The 24439-nt window shown below is 41.0% G+C and overlaps 1 protein-coding gene across 8 annotated transcripts in view; it reads left to right on the top strand.

The window, feature by feature from the left end:
• SH3D19 (SH3 domain containing 19) overlaps positions 1-24439 on the top strand; it is a 199596-nt gene that overhangs the window by 138819 nt on the left and 36338 nt on the right. For 3 of the 8 annotated variants that reach the window (XM_045998246.1, XM_045998245.1, XM_045998247.1), the window contains exons 3-8: positions 7982-8022; positions 12581-12621; positions 13954-13996; positions 16472-16610; positions 16748-16910; positions 17637-18638. In XM_045998246.1, the coding sequence (XP_045854202.1) occupies positions 12606-12621; positions 13954-13996; positions 16472-16610; positions 16748-16910; positions 17637-18638 (1363 nt within the window). In that variant the 5' untranslated portion in view covers positions 7982-8022; positions 12581-12605. The remainder of the gene's footprint in view (positions 1-7981; positions 8023-12580; positions 12622-13953; positions 13997-16471; positions 16611-16747; positions 16911-17636; positions 18639-24439) is intronic. The other 5 variants (XM_045998241.1, XM_045998242.1, XM_045998244.1 and 2 more) reach the window with 3 other exon arrangements.

A 24439-nucleotide genomic window follows, 5' to 3' on the forward strand; every position in this document is an offset into this window, starting at 1 on the left:
ATTATTAAAATGGCATTATAGCTCTGTATTTGTCTCAGTAGCACACTATTATTTACTAACTCATACTTTCTTCTCCCATTATATAATATTACCTTACTTTAGCAGGTAACATAGGATGATAAAAGATTGAGTGAAACACAGTATTTGTCATGATATAGCATTATTGCTTTCTGTTTTGAGAAGCAAATCAGGGCTGACCCAAGGCTTTGTTTATAAAAGTACATATAGGGGCGCCTGGGTGGCTCAGTGGGTTGAGCCGCTGCCTTCGGCTCGGGTCATGATCTAAGGGTCCTGGAATCAAGTCCCGCATCGGGCTCTCTGCTCAGCAGCGAGCCTCCTTCCCTCTCTCTCTCTCTGCCTGCCTCTCTGTCTACTTGTGATCTCTCTCTGTCAAATAAATAAATAAAATCTTAAAAAAAAAAAAAAAGTCTGATGCTATAAAAGTACATATAAGGTACTTTGGGGTTTTCATTTTTTGAAATGGAGCAACTCAAGGACTTTTGCTTATTGTAGTCCTGAAATAACTGTCATTTTTTTTTTTTTTTAAGTGCAGGCAGTCCTTGATTTATAAACACCTGACCTAGGGGTTTTTTTTTTTTTCATAGAATGAAAAAATGTCCATCAGAAAAAGACTCATTTTTTCATTTGGTATAACCAGAGTATCACTTTTCTAAAACTGTTCTTGGTGCTAGAAATTCCTTTTATTTTTTTCCTCTCTCCTCATTGCCTTTGTCCTGTTCTTTCATATCCAGCCCCCAATTTTATCCCACTACTGCCACCATCAACTGGCAACCAGAAATGACAAAGTCACCTGCTTTTGCATCCATATAAATCCTATTGCTCTGTTTTGCCACTAACTTAGTGGTTCTCTAGTGCAGGTGATTCTCCCTTCCCCCTACCTGCCCAGAGGACATTTGGCAATGTCTGGAGACATTGTGGTTGTCACAGCTGGCAGGGGGTGGTAGGAAATATACTCTTGGTATCCAGTAGATCGGGGACGCTGCCAATCATCCTGTAATAAATAGGACAACCCCTCGTCCTTTGCTAATGTCAGTTGTGCCAAGGAGAACTTGTATTAGCTCTATTCCAGCATCAGCTGTTTTCTTCAACTCCTTGTATAACATTTTTTTAACATTTTTTAATCTTTTATTTATCGATCTTATCAACATGACTGCATTCTTCTTGAGGGCCGAGGTCGTATATTCATATGGGTCTCCCCAGTCTGGGGTATGACACTGGGTACATAGTAAGTGCTCCATGGTTGAATAATTGCATGCATAAATAAGACACCCCAGACTTCTCCTTTGCCTTCCTGGCACTTCCAGAAACCTCCTCTTACACACCTCTATCTTCCCCACCTCCACTCATTATTTATCTCATCAGATATTAGTGTTGTCAGTCCTGTCAACAGTATATTTAGTTCCTAAAAATGTGGATTGGCCCACAGTTTTGAGACAATACTGGTACTCCAGGTTTCTTCATAAATGCTTCTTTCAAGGCAGGCATACCACAGACTCCATGGTACAGACCAGCTGTGCTCAACAGTGCTTGTTTTAGGGAAATGTCCCCAATAAATTCTTACTTGCTTTTGAGACACTCTGCTATCATATCATTGACCCACAGATTCTTAGTGTTTAACCTGACTGGTGATTCCTGGCATCAGCACTTACCTTTATAGCACGTTCTCACGTTGGCATGGCATTAGAGTTCTAGTCCCTTCTTACATCTTACTAAGGCTTCCTTATATGCTCTGCTCAAACCATGTTCAGCGGTTCCCCTCGCTGCTAGTCTTTTGTTGCACATGCTGCCTGACACTCCCAATTCAGAACTTTCCTCCTACGTGTTCTTCTGTCTCTGTCAATACACATATCACATTTTGGACGCCTTTCTCTAAGACCCCAAGATCAACTGATAAATACCTTCTTTACCTCCATCATACCTTGAGCCTACCCCTGCATAAGTTGCAATATTTATCTTTCTCACTGAGAGCAGAGTCTATGCTTTCAAGGCATTCCTAGTGCCGTGTGTTTATATATGTATGTAGGGATGTATGGATATACAGTATTACATATTATATATGTAATAAGCATTGGTTGTATGAGAATGGATGAAACAGAATACCTCTTCCAGTCTGCAAAAATTACACCAATCTGGCTAAAACTTTCTGCTAGGAAATGGAGATGAATCCATCCAAATGTTAGAGAGCCTCTGGGAAAGATGGTACAAAGAGATACACTTCATGTTCACTGGCAGGTTTATCAGCTTGATCGGAGGGTTACACCTCTAGATCGCATTAGCTTAACTTTCTGTTAAGCGATTGACTTTACTGACTGGTACTTTAATGATGTACCCACGCCTTTAATTGAGAGTTTTTACAAAGAATGTATTTTTAACAGTATATTCAGTTGCCTCTGCACGGAGAAGGAACTCCAGAACCAGATGTGATAATGATGGGCACTTGCAGGTGGTATTCTGATTTGTGTACCAAACTAGCCAAATCCAGCAACTTCGTGTTCTGGTTTGTGGAAACAGTTTTCCTCACTAAAGAGAGGCGGCAGGGGAAATTATTTAAAGCTTGGAAATAAGCTGTTGCTTTGAAAGTTGTATAAATATTTTTTAGGGGATGCCTGGGTGGTTCAGTGGGTTAAGTGTCTGCCTTTAGCTCAGGTCGTGATCCCGGGGTCCGGGGATCAAGCCTCACATCAGACTCCCTGCTAAGTCTGCTGCTTCTTCTGCCTGCCCCTCCCCCTGCTTGTGTGTGCTCTCTTTCTGTCTCTCTCTGTGACAAATAAATAAAATCTTTATAAATAAATAAATAAATATTTTTTAGACTCTATTTCATTATGATAATTAAAACATAATCCGGTTGGGTTTTCTTAGGTGAGATTAAGAATGACCATTTTGGTTTGCTTTGTTGATTTTGACAATATCAAAATGTCATACCTAGCAACATTTATTTTGTTTTGTCCTACACCTGCAGAGTCTGGAGGTAACTCCAATGTGAAAATTTTTGGATTAGCTTTATGCTTGAGGGTACTTGCCTATATATTGAACTTTGTAAAGCATCTAGGAACTTTAACCCATCCACTCAAGCATGAATCTTCTGGACTATAATGAGATGGTAGTAAATTCACATCTGGTTCTGCCACTTGCCAGCTGCATGACTGCAGACAGGATACCTAACCTCTACACTTTATTTTTTTCATTTGTGAGAAAGATCGTGTGTTTGGCACATGTAATAAGCAGTTTTCATCATCATCTTCATTGCTAAAATCTAATTAGAAATTCATTTCGTTAAGTTAAACTCTTTTAAGATGCAGTTTTCTCTTAAAAACACCTTCTTAACCCTAAGGCTATGTGCAAACACGGTAGTCGACAGTGATCCTACAACACAGCCTAAAAAGGGTTTATTATAACAGAGTGGGAAGAAGGGGTAAAGGAGACTCCGAACAGCTAGGCAAAGGTAAGTCGTAGGGAGTTAGACCTGACGCTATTGCGTCCTGACCTCAGCTTTCGGTTCTTCTCCTCAGAATCTGAAAGCTGTGTCCCCTAACCTACTTCATTTCCCTCCTGGAAGGGTCTTTGTCATATGGTAGGAGTGGTTTTATCTGTCCCACCAAGAGCAGAGGGCAGCAGTCCTTGAAGGGCAGAAGGCAGAGGCCCTGGAATGGATCTGCAGCGGGCCAGGATGTGGGTTTCTTCGTGCAGGATGGAGCAGAGATGCGCTTTGGTAGTCCTTTGTTTTGCCAAGTGGCCTGGGCTCACTCAGGGTCCATCGGAACAGCAGAAACCAGAGGAGAGCACTGTTAATCTCAACGAAAAGAATCTTTTAAAAACATTGAATGCTATGTGATAGCATACCCCAGCATGAGAACCTGTCAAGGGTTGTATGTGTCGTCAGATGCTTTGTGATGTCCCTGAAGATTACAGACACCAGCAACGATAAAGCTGTAATAACAGTAGTGTGTTACTGAACACGTACTTTGTTCCAGGCCCAGTGTAAGACGCTTCAATGCATTTTCCCTCTTATTCTTCCCAACAAGCTCATGATGGAGTTGTTATTCCTGATTTTATACACGAGGGAAAGAGAATAGAAGGTAAATAATTTGCACAAAATTAGACGAGCTAGCACGGGAGGCACCGGAAGTACCTGCAAACAAGTGAAGTTTAGAACCAGCTCTCTGAACCACCAGGCTCTACTGCCTCCTCCTCTGGTCAGTGGTTCTGTGGCCATGACTATTGTCCCACAGTGCCTATCCTTCCTGGAGGTTCCCAGCTAAGACATGAACCTGAGCTCATGCTAAGGGAGAACTTCCATGAGGGCTTCCTTTAAGACTACCGATGGACACCTGGGTGGCTCAGTTGGTTAAGCATCTGCCTTCAGCTCAGGTTATGATCTCGGGTCCTGGAATCAAGCCCCGCATTGGGCTTCCTGCTCAGTGGGGAATCTGCTGTTCCCTCTACCCTTTGCCTCCTCCCCATTGTTCATGCTCTGTCTCTGTCTCTCAAATAAATAAACAAAATCTTAAAACAAAAAAATAGAGTGGAACCTTCATCTACAGCCTCTGCTCTGTACATAGATGGAGAAAAGGGGGTCTTCATTTGCCTCCTGTTTTATTTTCTCTACCACAGAACCTGTTAACTTAGAAAGGAGAACATTAAACTTTAGAATTTGGAAAATGCTATTTTAGATATAAGATACTGATTGGTTGGTTGGCTGGCTGGTTGGTTGGTTGGTTGGTTGGCTGGTTGGTTTATAGAGCTAGCCTAAACATGATGCTGCAGATCTTGAGAAATGTAGAACCTGGAACGACCTCAGTCAGAATTCTGTTTTGTGCCAAGGTTCTACCACCCTTCTTTCCCCCCACCCAGCTTTCTATTGAAGTGTAACATATATTTACAAAGTAAGCAGCTCAGTGAATTACCACATCTACTTGGCACCCAGAAGACCCCACGTATGTGTTTCCTAGGACGCTCTATCAATGTGCCACCTAGGTGACTTAGAACAGCAGAAATGTATTGCCTCACAGCTCTGGAGGCGACAAGTTTGAAAGCAAGGTGTCCTCAGGGCCACACTGCCTCCGAAATCTGTAGGGGAATCCTTTGTTGGCTCTTGCTCGCTTCTTGTGGACAGTCTTTGGCATTACTCAGCTTACAGCCTTGTCACTCCAGTCTCTGCCTCATTGTCACCTGGTGCCTTTCTTCTGTGTCTCTCTCATGGTTTTCTTCTAAGGACAGCAGTCTTATTGGATTAGGGCACCACCTGTTCCAGTATGACATCATCTTAACTAATTATATCTGTAATGACCCTGTTTCCCAAAAAAGGTCACATTCTGAAGTACTGGAGTTAGAATTTCAGCATATCTTTTTTGGGAGGGGAATATTTCAACCCAGACAGCCCTATATTCTACCCCAATCAGTTCACCTTCCTCCTTCACAAAGGTAACAGTGGCTTTTTTGTTAACATGGTAATATTATAGTAATACTTACAATATTATTATTTAAATAATAACATCCCACCAGATCAGTGGTAATGAGCAAGGACATAATAGACATTCAGTAACATTCCATATGTTCTGCCTGGACATGTGCATGAAATTGTGGCTTTTTTGGCCCTGCCTGTTAAGTACTAAGTTTGAGTCTATTAATTACTAAACTTGAATCAGCAGATACAATATTCACATGCAGTCTCTCTCCAGTTTTGCACCCAGAAGTTCCCCCCTGAACCTCAGCCAACCTATTTGCGTTTTATTACTGTTATTCTTCTGCGTGATCTTATGCTAAATTTTTTCAAGTAGTTGTTTACAGAAAGCCTTCAAGAGCTGTTTTTTTTTTATTATTTTTATTTTTAGATTTTATTTATTTATTTGAGAGAAGACAGAGCATGAGCAGGGAAGAGGAGCAGAGGGAGAGGGAGAAGTATGCTCTTCGCTGAGCAGGGAGACTGATGCAGAGCTCGATCCCAGGACCCTGGGATCATGACCTGAGCTGAAGGCAGACACTTAACTGCTGAGACACCCAGGCACCCCAAGAACTGCTTTCAAAAATGAGCACTGCCAGGATGCACCTGGGTAGTGTAGTTGGTTAAGCATTAAACTCTTGGTTTTGGCTCAGGTCATGATCTCAGGGTCCTGTGATCAAGCTTTGCACCGGGCTCCGTAATCAGCGTGGAGTGTGCTTGACATTCTCTTTCTCCCTCCCTCAGCCCTTCCCACATGTGCTGTCTCTCTCTCCCTCTCTCTCTAAAATAAGTAAAACGAAAACTATAATAACATTGCTGGCTCAGTCAGAAGAGCATGCAACTCTTGATCTCAGAGTTGTGAGTTTGAGCCCCAGGTTGAGTAGTAGAGATTACTAAAAAATAAACTTAAAACAAAAGAAAAATGAGCATTGCTTATCCAACCAACATGGATGGATCTAGAGAGTATTATGCTAAGTGAAATAAGTCAATCAGAGAATGATAAATACTGTATGATTTCACTCATCTGTGGAACTTAAGAAACAAATAAGAGAAAAACAAAAAAAGAGATTCTTAAATACAGAGAACAAACTAGTGACTGCCAGAAGGGAGGCGGGTGAGAGTAGGTGAAGGGGATGAAAAGTGCACTTGCTGTGATGGGCACTGAGTAGTGTGTGGAATTGTGGTATCAGTGTGTTGTACACCTGATACTACAACTTAATTATATGTGAATTTTTTTCTTAAATCTAAAATAACAAAATCAGTATTGCTGAAAACGCATGTTTTTATATTATGGTCCTAGTTTCATGACCTTATAATGACCTCCTGTAATGTTTTTGTTTGGTCAGGCAGAACAGTATATTCTTAAAGTGTCTCCCATAAAATGAACAGATCTGTTACTGCATCTTCCCCGAGTTTTATCATATCTACCTAAGAAACAGCAAGAGGATTTATACAGATTACCACGAGCATGAGTTTAATAAGATCAAAAATAAGTATAAATTTTAAGAGCATTCAGGGAAAAAAATGAAGAACTTTATAAACAAGGCGGTTTTTTTCCCCTAAAAAATCATATCATTAATGTTTTAGGTTTGTGTATTTTTTCTAAATGATTCCAAAAACAGTTAGGCCAGCTTGTTTGAATAAAATTTAAAACAAACAGCCTGGGGCGCCCGGTGGCTCAACCATTAGGTAGCTAGCTGCCTTCAGCTCAGGTCATGATCCCAGGGTCCTGGGATAGAGCCCTGCGTCGGGCTCCCTGCCTGCTTCTCCCTCTACCACTCCCCCTGCTTGTGTTCCCTCTCTTGCTGTGTCTCTCTCTATCAAATAAATAAATAAAATTTTCAAAAAAAAAACAAAACAGCCCTACCAACTAGTGGTTATAAACCTTTGCAGCCAACAACTTGACGGTGAGTGAACGGAGGCTTGGAAGGATTTGTGCGACTTAACCCAAGGTCACACAGTCAGGGACACCCAGGACCAACCAACCATTGAACAAAACTCAAAGCAGCCAGAAGACTTTCATTTTTAGGTGGTGATGTTCTAAGTTCTAATCTTGGGAAGAAATGCTGTTCGTTCTTAGGTCAAATTAACTATAAAAATGATCTATTTTGATCTGTTGTGAGAAGACAGGAATTCCCATGTCAAACACCAGAGACATATAGGGGGGTCAGAACTCTTCTGATTACCGTGTAATTGCTGCCTGACTTCAAGCGCTGTCCAAAGATCACTGGAAGATGCAGTGTGTAGGTAGCTGTGAAAGCAGTTTTAAGGCAGATTTTTATTTGCACTGCACATATACTTCACCAGCCTTCTCATTTCCCATAAAACATTTTATATCCAAGGCAATTTAAAAACTTTTTCTTTTAATTTATGTTTTGTAAGGAGGATAAGCCAGTAACTAATACATCAAACTTGCTGCTTGGCGCCATATTGAGTTCCAGAAATGACCTGGCGTTATGAAAGATTCTTCTTCAAAAGGATTAATGAATACAATAATGTTTTCTTTCTTTCTTTTTCTAGCCAAGGACCCTTGTCATCCATTAGAGCGGTAATCAAGAGATGTAAGTTTGTTTTTTCCTGCTCTGTATTTTCCTCTGTGGTGTTTTAAGTGATGGTTTAGGCTTCCAGCAAGTGATTGTATTTGATGAATCTTACAAAGAACCCAACAAAAGTAGCTTCCCTCTTCTCCTAAGGAATAATAAACCATTTCAGACAAGCAGTTAGTTTTTCAACTTTCTTTTCAACTTTCATTGATTGATAAGCCCATTCCTCAGAATAATATTTTTCTCTCACAGAACTAAACTATTTTTAAAAATATGGATTGTATGGTCAGTTTTTATATTCTAAAATAAATTTACCGTTTTCTATAGGTAGGAACATCTGATGGGTGTAAAAAAGAAAAATCAAACCCTATCTTTTTTGATTCATTTGTTTCTGTGGTGTTTTTATTTAACTGTATAAATGCCTGTGGAGATCGGCTCACTGCCACATACAAGTGCCAGAATAGAATTCTCTCCAAAATGGTGCATTCATACTTCCAATCTTACCTCTTGGTTAAAGCTTTACCAAACCTCTTGGTTAAAACTTGCTTTTGATGCAGAATTTTTACATTGTTTTTAATGGAAGACTCTGCAAAGTTCCCTTTAGTTTTAGGGAAACTAAACAGAACATGGATTACCTGTTTTAAATATAAGGAGGGGATTTTTTTTTTTTTTTTAAACCAGCAGAATAGATTTTGTTCAAGAGTAGCAGAGAATTGCAGTCTGGAACAAGCAAGCTACAGCAAAACCGTAGGCAAGTGTGTGGAACAAAAGAGAAGAACATTGTTTTAGAAAGTAAAGGGGGGAGTTGGGAAGACTGTTACAAACAAAAAGCCCATTGGAGTAAACTGGGGAGTTCAAAATACAGCGGCTTCTCACTGGCTGAGTTGTGACAGTCTCTCATTGACTGAGGTATTGCTAGGGGAGAAGGAAAGACCTTCTTCTTCCTGAAGGCGGAGTATCACAGTATCTGCTGAGCTCTTCCTGTTGGATCTGCAATTGGCGACAAGTGGTAGAGCATGAGAGCTTCCCCTGCCAGCCTCTCACCTCCTTCAAAATGAGGTTTCTGATAAGGTAGGGATTTTAGATACTCTTTGCAGTGTTTCAGCTGAGGTCACCACCATGAGGAGAATATATCCCTATTTTTAAAAACATAAATTTTGTAGTACTGAGTATAAATTTAGGATATCCATGGATTGTGAAGAGCATGCATTTGAACCATTGCAGTGAAAATTTTGCAAGGTGGCCATCCAGAAGGATATTCTGCATTTTCCACATTTTATTTTTGTTGGTGGTGAATTATAAAGATATGTGAATGCCACAGTATATGTTGAAGGGAATTCGGATATGAAAATGGAAAATTCATGCCTTAGAGCCCTTTTAGGGCAGGGTGGTGTATGGAGACAATTGGGAGGGGACACAGAGAAAATTAAAAAAAAAAATCAGGGTCTGGAATTTAGGCAAGAATTTTTTGCTGGAGATATAATTTGGGGTAGTCAAGGTTATAGGCAAAACCTAGGAGTAGCTAAACCCTTAAAGAGGAAACATAGAGGCCAGAGAAGATGATAAAGGACAGAATCCTGGGAAATAATTGATGTCTGAGAGGCCACGCTCTGCCTTTAGGGTGCCATAGGGCAAAAGGTGAATGACCCCCCAAAATTCTTCCCTGCTAAGGAGGAGAGACTGAGTCCTGTCTGCTGGCTTTTTCTTGGATTTTAGGACCTCTTTGTTGGGGACTATAATTTGAACCTGACTTCCCATAGATCCTCTAGGATGGCTCTTGCTTCTCCCTTGAGGCCACTGTGCTGTGCAAGGCTTTTGGAGAAGGCAGACAAGGTGGAGTGGGCAAAAAAGAAAAAAAGGCTGAAAAATAATGATCAGAAAACGGAACAAAACGGGAGACAACTGTACGTTAAAGGTTAAGGGAAGGGAGGTTTTTTAAAAGGATAAGTGAACTGCAAATAGCCCTTAATGTTGCAGTAAGAACAAGCCAAAGGTGGTTCGAGAATAGGTAGGTCATCTTATGTGGCCCTTAGGCCAGTGGTGACCTTGGAGAGAGCACTTTCAGTGGAACACTGACGCTGGAAGCCACACTTCAATTTGAATAATGAATAGAATATGCGGAGGTTGGGACAGCTGGGGTAGGCTACTCTTTTATGCATTTGGTGGTAAACAGGAAGGAAAGGCCGAGGAGTATCAAACAGAGAGGAGATTTGAACATGACTATTCAGGATGAGGAAGCTTGGAGGCATTTGTAGGCAGTGGGGAAGGAATTCGTGGAGAGATCAGACTGGCACGTTAAAAGAGGCATTTGGTGAAATAGGGCCCTAGCAGGGAGGACGGAGACGAAACAACGGGAAAACTTCCTTTGAGGTATCTTTTTAAAGAAAAACAAAACTAAACTAACTTGGTTATCTTTTAATTCTTATTTATCAGTTATTTTGCTTACACTCAGAGAAATACTTGTTAGCTGTATTATTCCTGGATGTTTAGGCAAGAAGGTCAGACATCCTCATGTGATACCATGTAAATGCAGAATGAAGAATAATTGTGTCCTCCCCTTCTCTTTTGCACTTTTTGCCCATTCTGTACGAAAAAGCTGTAAACAATTTTTGGCCTACTCAACCCAGTGAAATGCCTGTTTTACTCTCCCATAATTAGTCATCCTTCTCCAGCAAGGAGAAGGACTTCATTACTTTTGAAAAGCAAGGTTTCTTTACTGGTGGTATTTTAAATTCTTCCATAATGATACTGGTTCCAGTCAAGTCCTGACGTCCTTCTCTTTGCAGTCATTCTTGTGAGCCCTAAATATTATGGGTAAACATTTTGAAGGATTATAATTGGATATATCTGGAATTTCATGCTTTTCTTTTCATTAACTTTTTAAGAGAAAATTATTCTCTGAAATTCAGATTCAGTTACTATTCATGCCTGCTGTAAGTTTGGAACTGCCCACATACATTATAAGACAGTGCTCTGCATGGTAGATGTTAACCCCATTTTACAGAGGGTAGGATCACTGAGTCTCAGAAAAATGAAATGGCTGCACAAGGTGGATTTGAGATGTTAATCCAAACTGCCTGACTATGAGGTCATTGAGCTTTCAAACTACAGATGTTCTTGTTTTCATGTCAAACACGTGACTCATACCATCTCAAAGAAATGTTAGGGAGTTTGGGGTTTTTGTGTGTGTGATTATTGTGGTTTTCATTGGCAAGGTGGTCCTATAGCAATGATACTTATAATAATCCTTCTATGTGTTTATTTCATGTGATCATCATTTAATCAGTAATTTTGAATTATTTAGAATCAGGATTAGCTTCCACCTCTCTTGGCAACATGAGGAGTTGAACTGCTTCAAGGAACAAAGTTCTCCCAGCCCTTCCCATAATAGGCTGTAGGACCTGGGATAATTCATTTAACCTCTCTGTGTCCCATCCTCCTCATCTGTAAGGTTGGAGTAGGATAATCACTGAGCATCTGTCTGTGCTTACGATCCTGTTGGAATTCAGAAGGATTCCTTATTAGTAGTACTATTGCAAATCCAGATCTCTGTCTTTTATATAAAACAGCTGAATATGAATTTATTTTGTACTTAGAATTTAACCATATGAACTAGACAAGTTTGAAAATAATTCTGTGGAACAACAGGATAACGTTCAACTGTGGCCTTAATCCGAAAGGCACAGAAGAGTAGCTAGCAGTTTGTGGCAGGGTTCAAAGGAACATGTCGGTCTGTATGAGCATCGGTGGCGAATTTGATCGTCCTGGCAACACCTACACCAAGTCTGTTTGATCTGGGAAAGCAAGAATGAGAGGAAGTGGATAGTTGAGTAATTAGCAGGAAGACTGCGAGATGCTGTATGAAAATCTAACGTATTTCTAGGACTAACCTTGCTCAATACTGGCAAAAAGAGCCGGTCGTTCTATAAGGATCAAGAGAGAAAAGAGATTTCATACATCAGTGAATACGAAGGGAAAAAAACAAATTCAAAGCAGGAGAGAGGAAAGCAGTGAGTCCCAAAGGACATGGAGGAGATGGACAAGTAAAGCTGGGAGCCCTTCTGTCCCTCGTTCTGCCCCCTCCCGAGGGGGAGTACCCCTCTGCTAACCAGGGGCTCCTGCCACTAATCACCTCTGCTGTGAAGGAGCAGAGTCAAGTGAAAAGCCACTGATTTAAGAGAATGTAAATTGACTACCGGGTTCCCCTTTAAGTACTATATTCATACTTTAAAATTAATCCCTGTTAAAGTAGCAAATTGATTTTTCAAAATGTTTTTTAGGTTTTTTTGGTTTTGTTTTGTTTTTTTGCAATGTTAAAAACTGTAGGTAGGTTTATTTTTACTGGGGTTATGTGGGTGAATCTCCCGGTCTGTAGAGATGTCTCCTTGCCTGTTTCTCTACTCTCTGAAACTGTGGTGCATCAACTTCCCTTTTCTGTCCCAGTGTGCAGATGGGAGGGAAACAGCAGCATGGCAGAACAGTCTTGTTCCTGAATTCCCTTTAAAGCCTAGGCAACTGGTTCACTCTTCTTTTCTCTCCCTTTCCTCTTCTATAACCCCTTCTTTTTTTCCCTTAGCACTCATGAATAGTGCACAGCCAAAATGCCCCGTGGAAGAGGTACGTTTGTGACAATGACATGGTATCTTTTAATAGTGTTGTGTCTGCTGATTCTGGCTGTCGCGACGGTGGTGACGTGATCATAGCACTCTTGTGCCTCTGTCTAACTTAAAATGCAACCGTTCTTACAAATCAGATACCCCACTCAGAGCTTGAGCCTCTCTGTCCTCTCTTATTCCAGGAGACAAAACGTACCTCAGCTTGGTTTAGCTCTCAATAAAAATTTGACAGTGCCATCGGCTAAGGATACGCACGTAGGATCCCTGATAGACCAGCCCAGCAGTTGTCACAGCTCCCACTCGAGCCTAGATTTCATCCCCACCACCCACCTCCACCCCGGCACCCCGGCTTCGGCAGCCTCCGTCTTCGGAGAGGATCCGAAGTTAAAAGGAGGAAGGAAGGAGAGATTCATACTGTCAACCTTCTCAGTCAGAAGAATGGAAAAAGTAGACTACTGGAGAGAGAGAAAGGCAGCTGGTAGAAATAGTTTATATCAGAAACAATTTCCCCTTTGTGTGCGTATCTTTGCAGTTTGGTACTTGAAGGTTTTCTTAAGGGAATTGTTAGAATGTGCTTCTTGAAAATAGGAATACTGTTCTCCATTACACACGTATGTAATGTGTGGCACCATGTGCGACATTTTCCAGATCGTATGATTAAGACTTAATTCAAAAATACATTTGGAAAAAGTCTGAACCATCTAGTTTTTTGAGTTTGAGGCTTAAAGGAAGACTCGGTGCTGTGTATACACTAGTATGTGCTAGAAACATGTTTATAAAAGTGTTGTGAATAAAAGTTTTTGCATTTCTTACTATCTTTGAATTTAAGTAATAAAACAATTTAAAGGTCATAAAATTCCAGAAATATTAGAAAATAGATGGAAATCGGATCTCTTTCACTTTCTTTATAATAGAGTTGTTAACAACTATTGCAAAAGTACAGTCACAGGGATTAGAATAGATATTTAAAATTTTTTCTGCCCATTGTAACTTCATGTCATTGTCGTAATGCTATTACCAGGCAATTTGTATTTAATGGTTGTCTTCTTTTCCCTTTCACCCTTCAAATTATTTTCAGAACCATGGAATGTGCTTTGCGGAGTTTTTGAAATCTGTATTTCCTTATGCAATTCAAATATGTAAATAAAATTAATTTTATGCCATATAAAAAGATCAGTTTGATTTGCTTTTCTACTTACGGATGTTAAAATTCAGATATCCTCTATGATTTGAAGTATCAGCTAACTTTTTCCAATAATGTACCCTATAAAAATTTAAACCTTAATTGAATGTACTGATTTTGTATTATAACAGTTTATTCTTTCTTCTGTAGCTTCTCGGACTTCTTTTCAGAGCGAGCATCATCGAGATAGGAGGTATGGTTGTAACAGAGGTCATCTATTCTGCTAATAATGAAATCAAAGTGTGCTACCTGTTAACAAGTTAAATATTTCTCTTTCATAAGCAGTGTGTTTACATAAGCAGTGTTCTGCCTCATCAGTACATTTCCTGAATTAATCTGTAAGCTTGAATGGTGAAAATTTTGGTGGGAAAAGAAGCAGTACAAACCTCAGAATAATGTTCTTTTGGCAATAATTATTTACTGCAGTCAATTGTTTAAATGTTTATTAAGTGACTGCTATATGTAAAGAACTGTCATAAGTGCTTCAAAGAATTGCTCAAAGAAATGCTTTGTACCTCCTCGCTGCTTAGTAAATGTTGCATAGACGAATGGATGACAAGATAGAAAACAGTGGAAGAATAAGGAGAGGAGAAGAGTCAGGATGGATGGATAAATAATTGGATAAATGGCTGGATGACTGGTTGGAGAGAAGGAAGGAGGGAAGGAGGGTGAAGGAGGGGAGAGTCACTGGATAGACAGAAGGAAGTACCAGTAGACAGACAGATGGTTGAATGGATGGAAGCATGGATGGGTGGATTTTTATAAGACAGGGTTCCTGCTTTAACATTTCTTACAGGGTAATATAGAATAAAGAAGAATGAGGATTTTAGCATCAGCCATAACTGAGTTCGAATTTTGATTTCACTGCCTTCTCGTTGTGTGGCCTTGGGCAAGCTGCTTAACCTTTTCTTAGCTTCTGTATCCCCATCTTTAAAATGTTGCTCATCAGGGAACGTGGCTGGCTCAATGGGTACAACATGCGACTCTTGATCTCAGAGTTTAAGTTCGAGCCCCATATTGGGTACAGAGATTTACTAAAAATAAAATCTTTAAAGAGAAATGTTGCTAGTCATACCTATCTCAAGGCTGTCATAAGGATTACTGCATGCGTAGTGCTTAATATTTATGAGCCAATAACTCATTAGTTAGACAAAAGCTTTAAGCAGAGGTCTTTAGGTAATGCAATTCAAATTTAATCAATAAGCAGGTTCTACTCTTTCATGAGCTAGCCGAGAATGCGTGAATATGCCCAGTTTTGATAATAGTGCTTTTTTTTTTTATTCTTTTTTTTTTAAGATTTTATTTATTTATTTAACAGACAGAGATCACAAGTAGGCAGGAAGGCAGGCAGAGAGAGAGGAGGAAGCAGGATCTCTGTGGAGCAGAGAGCCTGATGTGGGGCTCGATCCCAGGACTCCAGGTTCACGACCTGAGCCAAAGGCAGAGGCTTTAACCACTGAGCCACCCAGGCGCCCCAGCAGTGCTTTTTTTTTAAAAGATTTTATTTATTTATTCAACAGAGAGATAGAGCCAGAGAGCACAGGCAGAGGGAATGGCGGAGGGAGAGGCAGGCTCTGCACTGAGCAGGAAGCCTGATGCTGGGCTCAGTCCCAGGATCATGGGCTCATGACCAGAGCCAAAGGCAGATGCTTAACCATCTGAGCCACCCAGGTGCCTCAATAGCAGTGCCTTTTTTTTTTTTTTTTTTTAAGATTTTACTTATTTCTTCAACAGAGAGAGAGTACATACAAGCAGGCAGAGGCAGTGAGAGAAGCAGGCTCCCTGCCAAGCAAGGAGCCCAATGCGGGACTTGATCTCAGGACCCTGGGATCATGACCTGAGCCGAAGGCAGCGGCTTAACCCACTGAGCCACCCAGGCGCCCCAGCAGTGCTTTTTTATTTTCATTTTCTGTAGAGCGCTAGAGAAGGTCAGGGCGGATCTCTTCATCCCTGTTTGTTAAATAAGAAAACTGAGGCTCAGAGAGGTTGATTGCTTGCTCAGGGTCACACAGTTGGTGTTTGTTAGGAAATGAGGTTGACTATAAAGTTTAAACATGAGAATGTAGAATCAGATTAAGAAAATGATGAAAGGAGCCATGCCAGTATGAAAGTTTAGTTACCAGAGTCGTATACCACACTGACCAGGAGCACAGACGCACGTAGCAGGGTCTAGAAATGAGCATGCAATCTCTAAACACTTAGAGATGACTTTGAATTGGGGCAGAGGCTGGGTGAGGGGGAAAAGGATATTCTTCTTATATGGTATCATGTCAGAGTATATCTTTATAATGGCAGAAAATGAAGCAGTTCTGTTTGAATGGTGTACTTTCTGCCTTACCATACATTATTTATGTTCATGGAATAGGCTGGATAGCAGAACCCTGGAATGAAGTGAGCCTTCCCTAGCCTTCTTTAGCCCTTATTCTTATCCAGCAAGGCAGAGCTGAGTATGCTCAAGGTACGCCTCTAACTTTGAGCCCCGGAGTCCTGGAAGATGACTGTCCTTTGCTCCCTTGATAGCCCAGGCCAGACAGGTCATTTCTAGGACTACGGCAGTTCTTATATAACTTTTTTGAGGCAATGGTTGTTTTTAGGAATCTTTGACTGTTTGAGGTAGATAATAGCTTGTTATCAACCTGCAAACCCTCACTGAGGTCTTGTCTGCTAGGCGTCCAGAGATCACCATCGTGGCAGCTGAGCCCTTGAGGCCGGCCTCGTGGTTCCCAGGAGCCCCACCCCCAGGACTGGGATTCCCCCCCTCTTCTGCAGCAGGTTCTTGGAGGCCCAGTGAGCTGGTTCCTGCTGAGGTAAATAAATACCACATTATCTCTCTGCATTTTATTTTTTAAAGTGAGTTCAAAGATAAGAAGACTGAGACTATTAAGACATTAATACTTTGGCTCTTGTCCATAGATGTCTAAAATCTTCATTCTTTATTTTGCAGCTTCCACCATCTTATGAACAAGTCATAAAAGAAATCAACCAAGTTCAAGTGAATACTACGAATAATAATAATGCTGCTGCCACTCCAAGGCACACAATTACTTCTGCAACTCAGACTGACTTTCCAGAAGAAATAGACAACCAGCTGCCTCAAAGTAATGCAAGTAATTTGTCTTCCCTAATTCTGACCTAGATCTAGGGGAGTAATCAGTAGGCTTCTGGCCTTTAAAATAATTTGCGACTTGTGCATAATTCATTGAGCTCTGCTTCCCAGGCAGTGTGATCACTGTGTGCTTCCATTATTTTGGTTTGCTGTGATTATCACAATAGATCATTCTCATGAGCTGCAGCCCCAATCTCTGGGGCTCTCCCCTGTTCATACTGCAAGAACAGCGTTCTTTTAACTCACGGTTATATCACTGTTGATCGCCTTTATGCCCATTGAGAAGGATGCTCTGTTTAGCAACCTTAAACTTGATAGAGCGTAAAAGATGGTTGTTCCATTAGGCTTTTAAAAAGCATCGTGTTCGTATAACAGATAAAGTAAGTTCTTGCTTTGGAAAAGTAAAGCAAGCCATGTTGGAATTCTGACGAGAGGGAAAGGGTTCGTGTGATAAGTCTTCTGGGAATTGAGAATTTCATGGTGTTTTTAAAATATTATGTAATGAATATTTCTCTTATGAATAAATACAACTTGAAGAACACTCCTGTGAGAAGCTGAGTGTAAACATTTCCTCATTGATTTTGGAATTACTTTTTACTAATTAAGGAAACCAAGATCTCTTGATATTCTACATGTATATTTAAACTGTCTGTGTATCTTCTGGGTTTTTTTTTTTCTTTTAAATTACAATGTTGCAACTTGTGTCTGTGGGTTTTGGTCTTGTCAGCACTACAGGCACCTCTCAAGCCTCTCCAGCCTTCCTGGGTGGTATCAGCCAGTGATCTTCCAACAAATGCTGCACCTTTAATAGTCTTTGATACTTCAGAAGAACAGAACTGTCCAGAGAACTCCAGAGCTACAAGATGTCCAGTGCCAAGACCAAGATCAAAAGCCAACCTCAGACCCGTAGCCAGAGACAGTCACATTAAAGAGCAAAATCACCAGAAAAGCAGCCCTGCGGCCACAGACAAGGAATCCTCGCTGAGCCAGCCCCAGTCTTTGTTGGATATTACCAACAACTTGGATAGTCAGGCAGTGATGAACATTATGAACACAGAACGAAGCCAAAATAGTGTCGTTTCAAGAATCAAAGCATTTGAGGGCCAGACAAATAAAGAAACCTCGGGACCACCCGCGAAACCAGAAATTGCTCCCCGCACACTCCCCCCCAGGCCTGCTCTTCCCTCAGGGAAACCCTCAGTGGCTCCCAAGCCAGCTGCCAACAGAGCTTCTGGAGAGTGGGACTCCTGGACTAAAAACAGACTCAAGGTGGTCCCCAGGGAAGGGCTGACCCCGCAGTCTCCACCACAAGAAGTAGGGAGCATCCCAGCAACCAAACCTGAATTGCCAAAGAAACCAAATGCTGGCCTTACACGAAGTATTAATCATGAGATTCTGGGAGGAGGGCCCATGGCTGACAGCCCTGACGGTGGGAAGAAAGTCCCAACCCCTGCTCCTCGGCCTTTGTTGCCGAAGAAATCGGTCTCCTTAGAAATCCCCAACTCTACAGTTTTGCTGAAACCGGTCACCGTTCCTCCCCGACTCTCAGTGGCGTCACAGGCCAAAGCATTCAGGTCACTGGGAGAAGGACCCCCGGCCATCTCCCCAGCTGCAGCTCAGCAAAGCAAGCCTCCAGGGGAAATTGACCTCATCAGTTTTGATGATGATGTTTTACCCACACCAGCTGGGAACCTGGTTGAAGAATCTGTTGGTTCAGAGATGGTTCTGGGTGAGTAAAAAGGAGAAGTGGAAGGGAGTGGAAACTCACCAGAGGGCATCTTGAATGGCACTTGCTGTTTTAGTTTCTAGGACATTATTTCTGGAGGGGGTGTATGTGGGTACGCTCATGCCTGTGTATGTACAGAGACAGAAACACAGATTAAGAAACATGGAGCTGGGAGGGAGATGGAGACAGAGGAATAGGAAAATCTGGAATGGGGGAGATGGAGACAGAGAAAGAGGGAGACACATGTAGATGACTACTACGTGAACCAGAAATAAGCAGACTGGGTCTAGCAACTAAACCAGGTGTGAGGCTGACTTCCTAACTCTGGCAGGTGGAGAGTCAAGCAGTAGGGGGAGGCAGGGGAAACTTCTCATAGATGAGAAGTCAATACTGTGGCCCCAGAAGGGCTCCTTAGACTGAGCCAGCCTCACGGGGAGTGCCAGGAGAGGCATCGACCCTGGGGAGGACTCTGGCAAGAGCAAAGACAAGAATGAGGACCCAGCCATATGTAGCAAAAATTTTTTCGCTAATCTTCACAGAACATCTTCCCTGGGGAATGCAAAGTTTTGTAAATAAAATACAACAGCTGTACATTTCCTGCCAGGATCAGGACAATTAAATTTCTCAAGAGGAAATTCAGAGAGTGTGTTTTCTTTGCTCACACTGTTCAGATGGAGGCTATGATGGTAAAGCTTATCTTTGATTTGTTAAAGTAAGCTGCTTTACTTGTCATTGATGATTCCTTTTACTGCTGTCTACTTATTTGGGTAGCATTTGTAAACATATGAGTTTAATAGTATTTTCAAAAGGTTAGCCATCATCTTATAAATGTTTAACATGCATCAAAATGGGATAAGCTCTGTGATTCAAAACCAAATTCTGTACAGCAAGGTGTATTTTAAATGATAACAAACATATTTATTAAATATGTATCATGCATACAACATGTTAGTGGCTACAGCATGCCTCTTGTCTATAAGAGGTAGGAGGAAAGACGTTAGAATGTACTGAGCTTCTGCAGTGTCCCAAACCTTTTGCTAGGTACCCAGACCTACATCATTTAATTTAATACTTATGGTAACTCTCTGCAAGGTATTGGTATTGTTGGCCTCAGTTTGCAGAAGAAGAAAATGAGACTGAGAGAAACCAGTGGGTAGCTTGCCCAGTGTCGTAACATTAGCAGCTTCCAAGGCATGATTCAAACTCCCATCTTTTTATTCTAGCTCTAGTGTATTTTTCATTATATGACATTGCTAACCAACATTGTATGAATCCTTAACCTAGGTAACACTTTGTTGCATCATTTTCTTATTTAAACCTTTTTGGTGTTACAAGGTTCACAGTGGGATAGGGAATGGTAAAACCAACAACAGCAAGTTGTTAAGGGGTGGAAACAGCACAAGCCAAAAAAATACCACCTTTTGTAGGAACTGCTGGATTCTGTGGGGATGGCAACTTGATTAATAACTGCTGAGACTTTATTCCCTGTCATCAAACGGATAATTACAGTCATCTTCCAAAAGAAGGTCATCAGTATACATTCAACATGAATATAGTCTCATGCCTCATACTCAGCCTTTTCCGTCCCTTGATTTCTACCACCTCATTGCACAATATTTAATTATGTAGGCAGTCTCTTAGCGAAGTATGTAATTTGCTTGCCCTACCTGACTCTAACCATTGCTCCTGACTGTGGAGTTACACTGAATGCTTGCTTCGTCATCTTTCTAAACCTGCTCCTTTTCCTGTTTTCTGTACCTCACTTAATAATGCCATCACGTCCCCAACCTTCCTTGGAGAGGCCTTGGAGAGGCCTAAAGATCATCTTCGAGTCTTCCTGTTTGTCACACTGACTGTTTGTTTGGACTTGGAGTCAGGCCAGAGTCTGCCACTATTATTTGCTCTGCCACTATTATTATTGCTCTGTGACTTTGGCCTATTTACTTAACCCCACTGTGCCTCGATTTCCTCATCTATAAAACATGGTAATAATACTCCTCGTGGAGGCACTGCGAGGATTAAATGTGATTATGCAGGAAAGCCCTGTCCCATTGTCTGAAATGTGGTAAGTGCTTATTAAGTAGTAATCATTGTTACTTCTTGCCCTTCACATCCAATTAGATACCAACTCCTGCTGGTTTAACCTTCTAAGTAGTTCTTGAACCCTCTCATTTGCATCTGCCTGTACTGCCCCACTTTGGGTCTTTATGCCAGATTACTGCAGAGGCCTCCTACTTTGAGCTCCTGCTTTTGCCTCAAACCCATCATCCTCCATATTATGGCTACCCAAGGGATTTTTCTAGAACATACTCTGGACCTTGTTGCTCCCCCACCTAATGTTCTCCAGAGGCCTTTAGGATCACCCTGAATTCCTCAGCATGTAGAGAGTTTTTTGTTTGTTTATTGATTTGGGGCCCCATGACTTTTTGATGGTATATCAGTAGCATGTCTTTATAAATAAGGAATCCCGGTCTCTCTGTGAAACCTCACTTAATCATCCTGGCATTGGCCAGAAACTGAGATAGAACAGGAAAGAAAGGAGAGGAACTCACAAATACGTCTTACCTCCTTTTCCTTCCCTCAAAAATAAAGAAAATCTAATAAACTGGTTGTCATAAAATGAAGTTGCCATATTAATCTCAGGAAATAGAGATCAGAAAATACTGAAGCTGTGAAAACATGGTAAAGATTAGAAAAATTATTAAAGGAAAACTCATAAAACAAGCAATTTAATATTGGATTCATTCCTTGGGTAGAATGCCTTCCAGGTTAATGTAATGGAGCTGAGAAGTATTAGCAATTCCTCTTCACACCTTTACAAATCGTACCCAGTTGTCAAAAAAAAAAGCAGAATGCCTCTGCTGTCAGCCCCATTACACAGACCAGAATAATAGTTTAGCAGCCAGTTTCTGCTATTCACAGAACTCAAGGGAAAGAAATGACAGAAAAGCAAGCCAAGGGTGGTGAAACTAATTATGATGACAAGCATATTACGAGAGACAGGTAATGGGCAGAAAGCTACATTACCATCAGTGTTTTTCTCAGCCCAGTAATGAAGACCATGCGGGTAGAAGTGTAAAAGGGGCCGGCTTGTTTGGCAGCAGGTGTGGAATAATTGGTTTGGTGCGAGACGCTGGAAGGAGGACAGAGTAACTACTGCAAATAAAAGTGAAAAATGCCATGGACGTTCCTTAGATTTAGATAGGAGATTGTTTTGGGTTTTAGTTTGGTTTGGTTTTTTTGTGGGGTTTTTTGTTTGGTTGGTTGTTTGTTTTGTTTTTGTTTTTGTTTTTTTGAGATGCTCTGTGTTTTCTCTGTAGAAGCTGGAGCAGACTCTGTGGTACAGTCGTGGCACTGTGGTTCTTAACCCCTCCTGGGCATCACAGAACTCTGAGAATCTGATTATCCTGGGAATCTTTTCTCTCTCTTGAAAATAGCCCTTTAGCTCACGTATGCACAATTTCCGGAGCTTCAAGGGCCCATTCTTGGACCCCAAATGAAGCACTTCCACAGAATATTGCGATAACCTCCAGTGGACTGGTATGCCCATGCAATGGAGGATTGTATGCTAATTTAAAAGGAAGCACACCATCTATTACTTGCTGCTGTGTTCCAACCCCCAAGATATTGTTAGGTGAAAAATGCAAGGTATAATTACTATTCGTGGTATTTTAGCTACTGTTTGTTTTCACACACACACACATATATAGATGTAGTATCTTTGGAAAGATGTATAAAAAGCTGGTAACAAAGGTTTTCTTTATGAGGGAACTGGGTTGGCAGGAGAGGATGGGGAACCTGGTTTTCCAATAGCTAACCATAAGCAGAATTAGGATGAAAACCTGGGGGAGTTAGCTCTTGTCATCTTCGCTGCAGAGAGAGAGCTGCTTCCCACACTGACCCTCAGTCTTGGGATGAGTAGAAACGTTAATAGTACATGATATTTCTAAATTGCTGTTATTCAAGATTATAAATGAAAGCCTATTATTTTGAACTATGTATGTGTAAATAAGACGTTCAAAAACGTATGTGCATTAAATCCTATTACATAGACTCAAAAAAAGTTTTAATTTTCCATATAGCTTTAATTTTTCTAATTACCTTATGGAAAATTTTATGCCCATTATTGCCTTTAAAAAGAAACTAAAAGGACTAGAATTTTCTCTTTTTCCCCCTTATTTTTAAGTGATTTTTGGTTTGTTTGGCAGGGGAGTTATTTCAGCTTCATCTTGTAACTTTTTTCTTGTGATTGAATTTATTTTATTGGATTTTTTCGGTTACAAAGTAACACATATTTGCTGTAACAAGGGAAATGATACAAACATTTACTAAAAGAAAAAGAATTTTATCTCCTCTAGTCCGTCCATATCCTCAATGTTGTATGTGGCCTTCTGTGCCTTTGGACATTTCAAACCAAAACTTACAAACATACATATATGTACTTTTTCCTACTTTTTATGAATATTTTCATCATACTATACCCATGTTTGTTTGTTTCTTTGTTTATATAACAGTGAGATTTATGGACTTCTCGGTCTAGTCAGTCTAAGTCTAATTCCTTATTTCCTTATACTTGCCTAATATTTCTTAGTGTGAGTATATTGCGATTGAGTCAACATTTCCCCTATCCATGGACATTGCTTTTGATTTTTTGGATTTCTTTTTCCTCTACAGATAATGCTGTAATAAACATTCATAAATATTGCCTCTCCTACTAGTGCTCTTATTTCTGAAGGATAAATTTCCAAGGAGTGAGACTGCTGGGTCAGACGTTATGAACTTGAAACATTTTCATTGTACCAGCAATCCAGTTTCCCACTTGGCAATGCCTGGAGTTCCAAACACGAGATGCCATCTTTGCTTTATATGTTGCCCACTTTCATTTCTGTTAGAAAAAATACCCTGCTCATGAACAGACATAAAAAGTAGACTTCGTACTGTTTAACTAAAGAGATTTCCACACCATCATCAGGAAGGAAAACAGACCTCCAGTTTTCCTCCCCCTTATTGAAGTGATGCTCTGTGTCCTCCCCACTAATCTGCACACCTCGTCTCGATTATAGCCTGGACAGCATGCAGACAGACAGGCAGATGCTGAGCTCACTGACTCACTGAGCACAGCTGGGGCAGGTCATGAAACAGGCCCACTCCTGCCAAACAGCCCGCTGTACTAGAACCCGAAGACTTCTTTGCTTCACTGTACTAAGAATTTTTTTTTCCAGAGACGTGTAGTAGAATAATTTTACATGATCTGAGTACCAATTATGAAAGAGTAGCTAATGATATTAAAAATAAAGACCAAGAGGGGCATCTGGGTGGCTCAGTGAGTTAAAGCCTCTGCCTTCAGCTCAGGTCATGATCCCAGGGTCCTGGGATCGAGCCCCACATCGGGCTCTCTGCTCAGCGGGGAGCCTGCTTCTCCCTCTCTCTCTGCCTGCCTCTCTGCCTACTTGTGATCTCTGTCTGTCAACTAAATGAATAAAATCTTTAAAAAAATAAATAAATAAAACCAAGAAAGAGAAAGAGTGGGTAGGACACTAGGACACTTGGAATAGTTTGTTATATAAATTGTATCTATACTGCTTCAATGCAAATCCTTTAGGTTAAAAAAAAAATAAGTAACTGGACCCTTCCATGTAATAGGTGAGTTCTGCACAGTGTGCAGGATTTGGAGCGGGAGTCTTGAGGGCAGTCCTCCAACAGCAAGCATAATTTGGATGCCCCTGTGCTTGGCCCCTCAAGGCATTGATTGGTGTCTTTTCTCCTTTCCCTTCCCCACCTTATGCATGCCCTGCCCCTGGAAT

Source organism: Meles meles, chromosome 2 (genome assembly GCF_922984935.1).
Source record: "Meles meles chromosome 2, mMelMel3.1 paternal haplotype, whole genome shotgun sequence".
NCBI lineage: Eukaryota > Metazoa > Chordata > Mammalia > Carnivora > Mustelidae > Meles > Meles meles.